Consider the following 11,030-nt stretch of genomic DNA (forward strand, 5'->3'; position numbering starts at 1 on the left):
AGCCAAATGAAAAAAAAAAAAAAAAGCCGAGAAGCGGTGCAGGTGTAAACCGATCGAGAGCACGCGCTACGAATGCGAAACGCACCACTCCAAATGGCGCTAAACGTGGTCCCAGGACGGTGTAAACGCGTATTCCCTGGCACGTGCCGCTATGATCCCGTGGGAATCCACGCGGACTGGTTAAGTGCGACCGCTATTTCCGTACGAAAGTACAGTACGAAAATTGCGGTGCAACAGGATGGTCCAGCGTTCGCAAATAGCAGGGGGAAGAGTGCTACGCGTGCATCGTTTTTTTTTTGTTTTTTTTAAAGAAATGAAATGGAAAAACTTTGAAAGGCGTCAATTTATTGGCCTGAGTTTAATCCCTTCCGATATTGAGCAGAGACGAGGGAAAAATTGTCGCCTGGATGCAAAATCCGAGTAAAAATCACGCGTTTAAAATTAAACGAATCGTAGAATAGAATATTTTTTAATGAGAAAATGGCGATTCAAAGAAGCTTCAACACGTTGATTGGCAAGACTGATTCACACCTTTCTTCTAGCATCTTTATTCCTACTTACTAATGAAAATTGTAACAACATTCTACAAGCGATGAAGACGCTACTTAAAATTTTGTAATATAATCGAGTTCCGATAGATCCAAATTTTTTTTGTTTGCGTTTCCGGCGTTATGCATCGATACATATTCAACGCATGAAAAATACAAAGCTTGAAACTCGGTTTCCTGACGAAACTTCGCGCAGTAGCGAATTTTCGTCATTATTATTTATGGCGAGCACTATGTGCGAAATTTTAGACGAATCGGTGACGAAACAGACGCGAGTGATGCGACTGACACATTTACATATCGAAGTTACTCCAACAAATTCCATACAATGTAATTCTTGAAACGCACATATGATCGATGCTATTAAAAAACGTATAAACAAAATTTAGTTTGCTACTGCCCCGACTTCTTGGGTTAAATCATTTTTTAAATTTGCTCTAAATGGTACACGAACGACTGATAGGTACTGACTCGAAGAAAATGGATTTTCAATCTTGGAAAATTCCGCTAATGCCGTCAGACTTGGCTCTTGGGTTCAGTACGAAGGATGAAGTATGAAGGAAAAGTCCTACGATAACCTACCTCGATATTACTTAAGGAAAATTTCTTTGGACTGCTTCTTGACGCTTCCACGCTTACAGTAAATAAAATTACAGTAGAAACTTGAATTTTGTCGCGTTGTGACTAGATAGGGAGCAGATTCGAAGTTACAGGATCCTCCGTAAGAATTCCAGGAGCGAATATTTTACCGTAGCGACCTCCGCAACGAAACATTCGGTACACAGAAGTGTCCAGAGGTGCACGGGGCACGGAATTAACGTCGTTACGTTTTACTACCGCCTCGTCTGCAGAAACTGATTCGTTGTAAGGAGAAAAACGAGCGGGGACAGCACGTAACACGGCGAAACACCGTCGCACGGCGTTTCACGATCGCCAGGGAGGGAGGAAATCGTTTCTACAGGAAATAGGGGCGCAAACCGTGGCCGGAGGACGGGGGTCTGGCGCAGGAGGGAGGCAAATAGAGCTTTTCGAAGACCTTTGTCAGCGTTTAGTACTCAGACGACCGTAAGAATTTTGCGCTCCCGTCGCGCGTTGCGCCCCGCACGGTTTAATGACTATGCACATGTTTTTCACGTAAATTGCCTGCGCCCTGAACGTTCGTCGACGTCAACTCGTCTGGAGCGTTGCTCGCGCACTCCAAAATAGTTGCATGCAAGATTATTGGAGCTACGAGCGACTCGTGGGAAAACGCGGTATGTATAATACTTTGTTTTTCTTTAATTTATGCTGCTCGACGTGGAAAGATGTATAATTCGAAGGGTAATCTGTGCAGGCGAGTAGGTTTGGCTACGCGTCAGGTCTTTTGTATACCGATGGAAGCAATCTAGAAGACGGTTGCAATCATTTACTTTCTGCGTTCGAACTTTACGCAATAACTTAGTATTTCTTTATTGTCAGTAATGATAATAATTTAAAACGATTTAAATATAACAGAAATTGTATTCTTCGAAGTTTCGAGAACATCTGGTGAGTTTAACCTCTTGCCCTACGATTTATTGTGGAACCGTGGGTCCCATAGTCAGGTATAAAGTCTCTTGTGCACGTTCATACGACGTGTCTGACTCGTGCTTTTCATGTTCGACTCAAATTTCTTATCACGTATCTCACACGTTGTTATAGGCTCTTCATTTTCAATGTTACGCAGCTGGCCACGATTTGATCTATCTGATGCTCTAACGTTACAATCGAAACTATTTATTTCTACGCCATCAAAAAAATACGTTTCGCGTCGTGAAAGTACCTCGAACAAATACCAAAAATCTCAAATCGAAATCTCGTAGCCCGCTCGATAAATTCTCGCCTACTTACGTTTGGATCTAGAGAAAATCGACCTCCCCTTGGAACAGCGAGTGCCTCGAATGATCGGACCGCGTTCCCGTCTCGATATCGACTGGAACGAATCGCGCGTGTTTCGAAATTCGCGAAACCCTGGGAAAAATTCCGCGGGAAAATTTGCCGTCGAGCCGCGGCGTCCTTTAATTTGCATCTACTTGCGGACTTAATGATCGGAGACGCGCGTTGTTTGTACGGATTCGTAGTACCTGTGGGGCCGGCGCGTAATGAAATTCGAGAGGAAAATCAGCGTGAACAGGCGGCGGCGCGCGCGCGCGTACGCGGAGTCGAGAGGCCGACGTTTCGAACGTGACGTGGCGAGTCCCATCATTTTATGCAAATAAAAGCGGAGAACGCTTGATTTCCCTTGGTGTTCACAGCCGACGACGACGACGACGTCGACGTCGTTCGGTTGCACGCCAGATGTTGACCGGAAACACGACCGTGTTCGACTGCCATTCGGATTATCCGCTTAATGAGAAGAGGATACACGGAACTCGCGCCCCTCCTCGTTGCAAAAAAATGCTTGGAAATTGCGGGACCAACTTTATTTCGCGCTCCCTTTTTTTTCTAGGGGAGATATACTGGTGCACCGTTGTTCCAGATTATTTTTTTTTAAATTAGATTCGAACGTTGAATTTGTCGGGAAGAATTATTTACGAAGTTGGCATTCGGAGACAAATTACGAACAAGAAATAGAAGGTGAGGTGTTAATTTGTCGACATGGTTCAATAAGAATTAGAATTTTAGATATAAAGTGAAATGACTAAGTATCCAAGTATTGAATCGAATAAATTGATCCATTCGTTTATCCCTAATTTTTACCAATTTCTATTTTGGGACACGCAGGGCAAAATTCGGAAGTCGTCAAATCTAATTCTCCTATACCAGAAGAAAATTTGTATGGACCTCTGTTCGTTTACTCCTGTCGTTACACGTTATGGTAGGTTGCGATCATCCCACCGATTTTCAGTGCCACGAATACAGTATCGTGGTCCAAATCTCGCGTAACTTGGCTCCACCCACACAGAATGTACGTAAAGGCGTAATTTAAATGCAAAGAGTCAGGTAGTGCAGTCGTCTGCAGTTCGTAGTAGTCAATGGCAATAACGCTAGAGTAACGCAAGACTGTGTAGATTACGTAACACTCAGGCTCAGATTTGCAGACTTCAGTGTTACAAGTTATACGACCATGTGGAATCATTTTTTAAGGATCTATATAGACATTAGAGCTACATAGACCTTTTCCTGGAAAATAACTAAGGGAAACTTTAGTCGATCAAGACTTCGTGGAGGCTATGAAACAGGTCCTCTTCATCCATCAATCTTTCTGTGGGTCAAACAGACTGTTTGAATGTCGACGACCTGCTCTTGTCGTCATCTATCACCGGTTACCGCTGACGCAGTTTTACTTTTATAAAGTACTTCGCTACCACTTGAACATTCTGATGCAGAAAACTTTTAAAATATCTTCGTAGGTGCACACATGTGTTTTCTTGGTATGTGTTTCTGATTCTTGTAAAGCAATTTATTATCACTTAGTCGATGAACATCTTCATCGACGCGCATATAGAAATATATACATGATGACATGTAGGAATCGTCATTGAAATTGCTCCGTCATAAATGATACACTAATGGTGGATAAATGGTTTCATCGCAAATCATGTTTTTTTGAAAGTAAATCTCAGGTGGCTACTCTCCATGCAAACTGTGTCATTTCTAGAACGATGCCCAATAATACTGCTAACCTCATTTATATCTGCGGACGAATAAATGAATTAATAAAAATATTCATGGAGAAACAGAACGTGCCACGAATCATACAACAAGCAACAACGTTCCAAGCCGTGAGACAGATTTACTCCGTTTCTAAAAGTCATTAACGGAGCCATCCATCACAGTCTAAAAATGTCCAGAATCACAGATGAAATTATAAGATTTAGCAACCGCTATCGTACATCAGAATCATCTTGCTTCAAGCTTGTTGCACCTCACAAATGCATACACAAGTCTGAAAAGGCTTTGACCACCATTCCTATGCTATTAACCTGTTAACTGAATGATTAAAAGCAACTAGAGACGAATTAATCTGCTCTGCTTACAGCAAACACGAGCCTGACGTAATTTATTCCATGACGCACTGCTTTCACCGTAGAAATAAAAAGTGGACGTTCACTCTTTCTCTGTTGTAAACGAGTAGCTGGAAATTCAATGCTCGCGAGGAACAAAATAAATCTCCTTCGAATTAAATCTTCGATTCCATGTTAGTCTCGGGGTCGGCAGGATTAAATTGCAAGACGAACTTATCGATACCAGTGTAACTATTAAATTATAAGAATAAATTCTCGAATTTTCCCAGGATACTTGCAAGGGGAGTCGAAAAGAAAAAGCTTCGAGTTTTTTTTTTTGAAACCGAGATTGCATGGCAAAGTTGAATCGAGGACCTGGCGTGCGCGGAATAGTCGAAGAAAAATCTGGGAAGCCCTACTCCGAATTCAAATCTCTGGAAGAGGAGGCAGTAACAAAGTAAACGGCGGGTCCGAGCCTCGTCGATCCGAAAATCATCCAAGTGGTCGCTCTCGTCGGGCGACGTATCAGTCCTCGACGATTGGACGAATAATTGCGTCCGAAGTGGCGCGTTTCAGCGTAAAAATCTCGGGGTAGAGAGCTCGGCCAGCCCAGAGAGAATACATTTTGCTGGGATACGAATCGATTGATCGAACTCGCGTGAATACTCGTAGACACCGAGCCGGGGAACTCGGAGGAAACAAAAACGGGGATAAAAAGTAAGGGGAACGGGCGCGTACGATATTCGCGACGCTTACGCCTGGCTCTTCAAAGCGTGGCCTCAAACTACGACCACTGTTCTATTTCTCAATCTATAAACGTGGCGCACAGTAAAACTTAGAATGATAAAGGAACCTTAATAATATTAATTCAACTAAGGGAACGTTTAACTTCCTTGTGCAAAAACAAATCGAAAAGTTCTGTACCATTTCCTAATCCGAAGCTCCCTTACCGAGATATAAGCAGTTAAAGCTCGCAGGAATATTTCGCGGAGCACGCTAGGTGAATCCCAGAGTCAGCTGATCGCGTCTGCGGACACTGTAACTGCTTATATCTCGATAGCAAAGCTTCAAATTAAAAAATGGTAAAGGACTTTTCGATTCGTATTGATGTAAAAAAATTAATCCACAAAAAATATCAGATTCTATTACTACTTTCCTCTCACGCACACTCCCAAGAGACCCAATACAGGGAGAACCGCGCGATAACGCCCCTTCAACGCGGCTGTGCAGGGACGTTTGAGAAAATCGAGAGCTTTATGAGCAGGATTACAAACGGCGGCGAGTGAATTGAATCGGCAATAAAGAGTAACGATCAATAGCGTTCCGTTCAAACGACGAGGCGGGATAGAAACAACGAGGACCCGTTACCGCTCGTGTCTAATAAATATTTTCGAATAAATGACGGGTCGGGACTGGCGTTACTTGAATTTCGTTATTATCGACGCGATCATTGTCGACGCGGGCGCCGAATCGCGGTGAAAACGAATCATCTTCATTGTCCGTCACGGCTGCCAGGACACGACAAAACAGACGCTGACGCGTAATAGGAAAGACACAGGCGGATGATGGAACGGTATTGATTCCCGCGAATTATATTTGCAGCGATAACAATCCCGCCACTCGCTCGTTCAATCTAAAATAGATGCTCCCATCTGTTTGGGTGTTTTTTTCTTTCGCCCCTGCACGGGGAAAATGAAGAGGAGGATGGAACAGATTTACTTGGTCGAAAACGTGGACGATTGCTCGCGAATCTCGTTCCATGAGCTACGCGTTCAGACGATGGAACCGCGGAGATAGAGCTGGAGAGAGATGAGGTCACACGGTTGGTCACAGTTGTTGATCGTTTTCTCGAAATCGCCGTGGCAAGAGGAATCCAAATACCGAGGAGGACATTTTTCCCTATTCCGCGTAATTAAGCTATCACTCTGAGCTCGGTTATTCTTATTTCCCGTTTATTACAGTTCGTGTCTCGTAGCTGACTATTTCCAGTACCCGGTACGTATAGGGGCACTAGAATTATCGATTATGTTGGACGAAGAGGGATAGGCTCTATATGAATAAAAGGCACGAGCCGCCATAGATATTATTTTATTTTCGTATTTCAAATATCCTCACTCGTTTGTACAGTCGACGAAAAAGAACGAAGCAATACATTTAGCGCCGAAAGGCGAGCATAACCGAACACGAGGAGGCAAACAGAAAAGAATATCCGTACAATTAATAACTGCGTTCAGCAGGAAAAACTAGAATTTCGAATTCCTCGACTTCGAGAAAATTATTCGCTGTAAAATCAACCACTGTTCAGTTCGAATATTAATAAATTGACGAAATACAACTGTGAAATAAATCCTACCTGAAATCACCAAATAAATAAGAGAGGACCAAGTGAACAGACGTTCAGGGCTCTGAAAGCGATCTTTTCGAATATTCATCGCAGATTCGACCACTGTTCAGCTTAAATATTAATTCATCTATAAAATGCAACCAAGGAATGAATTCTATCTGAAATCACCAAATAAAATTACAAGAGAGGACCAAGTGAACGAGCTGATCGCTAAAATTCATGGGTCTAGAGACAAGCGATTCGAATATTCTCTTGAAACGTGGTTTTCAAAAACATCAGACGAGAAACTCACCCTGGTTTTTACAATTAGTTGGCCGGTATGCAAGGTTTCAACGTCTCTTTGTCCAGTGGTGGACGTCTCGAGCCCGCGTGCAGTGCCCAGGTTTACAGAGACGCGAACAAGAATTGTTTGTTCGATTTGAAGCGAGGAGCGGTGCAGCGTCGTCATTGAGCAGCTATCCGGGGTGTTTCGAGCCACCCTCGAGCGTGCTGCGACCACCCCCGCAATCGTGCCCGCTCACAATTCACGATGCATACGGCGCGCTCCGACGCCCGTGGACGTCGGCTATGGGTATATCAACCGGTGTACTGCCTGATCACCATAAAAATTTATACGCCATCGTTCGCGACCGTAAATTGTATTATCGAATGCATACCTTCGGCTCATCGTTCCTCCGCTCCCTCTCGTCACCTGCCACCCGCTTTTGTTTTCTCCTGCCCAACCCCCTTCACGCTACCCAAACCAACACTACGCTTCGATGTCCATCCCTCTCGCCTAGCCTAGCCTAGAAGTGCACCCTCCAGGCTCTTGTTTTCCAGGCTTACCAGAGACTCTCGTAAAAGGTTCGTAGGGGTTGCACGAGGACAGGGGAAAAATGTCGGCAATAAAGCGTCCGTTTTCGTATTGCGCGCGGCCTGAGCGATAAATTACGGTTAAATCGACGGAACTGTGACCTCAACGGGAACGTCGTTAACCCTCTGTGTAACGAACTTTGCTTTATGTGGCATGAGCGTTGGTGTTGCGTTCGTTGTTTCATTGTTTTTGGGGAACCGATTGCTATAGTTTACCTTCTTTGGATCTGTGTTTGATGATGGAACGAGACTGTAGGAGGCATCCTAGAGTATGTTTGAGGAAGAGCTACACTTTTTTTTTTTAAACTGAATTTTAAGATAAGATGCGAAATATTCCAATTGCTTCTAGATTATTCCAAACAATTTTGAATGAAGTCAAGTTCACGTGTTAAGATTGTCGACTCTAACGGTTAGGTAACATTATAATAACTTGCAGGAAATAAAGAATTAGCGAAGTCAAACAAATTAACTGTAGAAAGTACTCCATTTCCATGAGTGGTACTTATGTGTATGAAATCGTGTTTATCGGACGGTTATAGTCAGCAGTGTACATATATCAGACTTTCTACCCACTTTTTCTCATCGCCGTTGATTGCAGAAAGTACAGTTTAAAAAATTAATCGTGCATATTGGCTCTTTTCCTTCTTATTTTCCAACGCATAGGAAGAATTAGGAAGTCGACTCCGATGTTCAATAAATGTTCATGTAACAGGTTTCTTTGCAGCTGATATGCATAATACGACTCGTGGTTTCGTGTTTCTTTGTTCTACCACAATCCATAACAAATTCACATTCCACGTCTAACTGCAACCACCGAGCAGACCTATCGTCAATCTCAATTCTTACTCGGTATTTCATAAAACTTCTTCCAAATTTATACGCGCCGAAGGGGACCGAAAATTCACTTGGAACAATATACGAAATATACTAAATAATATTTTAGTTTCCTAGTCAAAGAGAAAGAAAAAAAAAAAGTATCATTGTTTCCTCCGTATCCAGTTGCCCGCATTTTATGAAGCCTGCGGCCATCCTGATGGCTCAGGAAACGTAGCGGCCAGGATTTTTCACGACGCCTCATTTGCATGGGAATCCGATACTCCGATTCCGTACGGAGAAAACTGAGATGGGAACGATGATTACCCTAATGCAGACGAATTCACTTTCTCGAGCGAGTAATCTCGATAAAGTATCAAGACGTCCGGCTAAACGGTCCGCAAACGTTCCTTGGAATCGACGACGTGCACACTGAGGGGTCGGCGGCCGCGATAGTAAGTGAAAGCTTAGAAAAAAAATACGCTGAATGGAAGGCGTATTAATTTGTCATGCGCGTCATGTCTTCGGGAAGAGAATCCGGAATAGGGAACGCGTTAATGAGCACTTCTAGGCCAGTGTTTTCTAAGCTATGTTCCGTAATAAATAATTAAAGAAACGAAATAATGTACACTGCTTTACTTAATTATTAATGTACTTCCAAACTGATTATTGTACAATTCCTTACTCGGTGTCCTGAGACTTTGCTCAACGTTACCACCGCTACTCACCGACTATGGCGTTAGCGACGAAAAAATTTGTCTCGGTATGATTAGAAAATTTAGATTGCACGAAACAGCGGTAAGGCCAGCCGCTATCACTTTTTCGACGGCCAATAACATTTATAACGTCATATCCCGGTGAAAAAGGCACTTTTAAAACGTCCAAATAAATTAAAGCCGAAATTTATGGTATTATTTGCATTTATATTTTTTTTCCCCGAAGCTCGCGCGGACGTAGATATTTAAACACGGAATCAACATGCGTCGCGGCGCATCGTCGCTTTTTTACGCACGCGGATAAAAAGTGACAGGCGACAGTAAAACACGGAGCGCAAATGTTCGTTCCTCGTTTGTTTGTTTTCGGTTTTGTTTTTTCTGTTCTTTTTTTTTTTATTTTCCGCAACGAGCACCAGGCGCGGTAATTGTAACAAATGTTATGAGCATCGAGCCGCGCGTATCGTCTCCAGCGTGCCATTTCGTTGAATATAGATCATCGTTCGAGTAGGGAGGGTCGCTGGAAGACGTATAAAGTCTGGTCGAAGATCTGTCCTGGATCACTGCGAGAGATCTCGTTTTCATGGTGGCGGACACTGTATTTACAATTTCAAGGGATCACTCTCTTTTTTTTTACCAGTTTCGAGGATACTGTAATGATTCTTTTGTGGGGAAAATAGTTGACGTACACTTTTGACATTTGGTACGTTTATTTATACATATACAGTCAGTGTAATAAGTATTCGTACAGGAGCCATTTATTTTAAATTGATTGCTGTACGAATATTTCTTACACTGACTGTATGTAAAAGATTTAGTAAAATTTCCAGATGTTCTACTCAATTAGTTTACAAATTATGTTGAATATTCTACGTCGCGTAAAGGGGAATGGGTAAAAAACGCGATTGCATCTGTCCTGTTGGTATGAATTGATGAAAACTAATTTTATTGTATTCGTTATGAGTGGAGACCTTAAGCAACATTAATATTACAACCAAACGAGTGTATTCTTTAATTCAGGAAAAAAAGAGTGCCCCCGGACGAAAAAGATCGCGATTTGCACCGTCAGAGTTAATCCTGTTGTATGTCGATACCCACGGAGGAATTAAACTAGTTCATTACATGTACAGGCGTGTTAATCAAGCTGACCTTGCAGAAGCATACAACTAATTAGGAATTACGTGTGCGTTCGACCGAGAATACTCCTACGGGAGAACCGTCGTAATTGGAAAAGAGAAACCACCCGGCGATTTATTAGAAAAATAATAACAACGTACAGAAATCTTGTGCTAATGTCGCGCTTCCGACAATCGCTTCCATCTGCTGAAAAATGCAAGACAAATTAACCCCTGACCACTGACAGTTGCATCTCAATCGCACAGCAGATCACTATCGTGACGAATGACCTGTCTGGAAAAAAGTACTGATGGTGTTTTACAAAAACATTCATGATAACTTTGACTTAGAAAAACAGATTTGTAGGCAGTCGGTAATATTAGTTATACAGCGTGTCCCAAAAGTCGGGGAGGAGCCGGAAATGGGGGGTAGCTGAAACGATTCTGAACAACAATTTCCTTTGCAAAAATGTCGGATGGGGCTTCGTTAAGGAGATATTAAAAGAAAACCCCGACCAATCAGAGCGCGCGTAGACCGTTGGAGCGGCCGCGGTAGCGAAGGCTACGCGCTGGCGGCCGCGCTTGTACGCGAACAAGTGACTCGACGTGCATCGAAAGACATTGACGCTGCTGCCTAGCGCGTAGCCTTCGCTACCGCGGCCGCTCCAACGGTCTACGCG

The 11,030-nt window shown here is 43.1% G+C and overlaps 2 protein-coding genes across 5 annotated transcripts in view; one reads left to right on the forward strand and one right to left on the reverse strand.

Annotated features, from left to right (window-relative positions):
• The window catches only part of LOC128873503 (tudor domain-containing protein 15), a 232,036-nt gene that overhangs the window by 175,765 nt on the left and 45,241 nt on the right, over positions 1–11,030 (reverse strand). The window lies entirely within an intron of this gene.
• LOC128873507 (uncharacterized) overlaps positions 1–11,030 on the forward strand; it is an 85,273-nt gene that overhangs the window by 30,586 nt on the left and 43,657 nt on the right. Inside the window, exon 1 of one of the 3 annotated variants that reach the window (XM_054117131.1) lies at positions 963–1,801. The exons of the other annotated variants lie outside the window; for them this stretch is intronic. Coding sequence (XP_053973106.1) covers positions 1,759–1,801 — 43 coding nt within the window. The 5' untranslated portion in view covers positions 963–1,758. Of the gene's footprint in view, positions 1–962; positions 1,802–11,030 lie in introns of those variants that run through there. 3 annotated transcript variants of the gene reach the window in all.

This window comes from Hylaeus volcanicus, chromosome 3 (genome assembly GCF_026283585.1).
Source record: "Hylaeus volcanicus isolate JK05 chromosome 3, UHH_iyHylVolc1.0_haploid, whole genome shotgun sequence".
Classification (NCBI taxonomy): domain Eukaryota; kingdom Metazoa; phylum Arthropoda; class Insecta; order Hymenoptera; family Colletidae; genus Hylaeus; species Hylaeus volcanicus.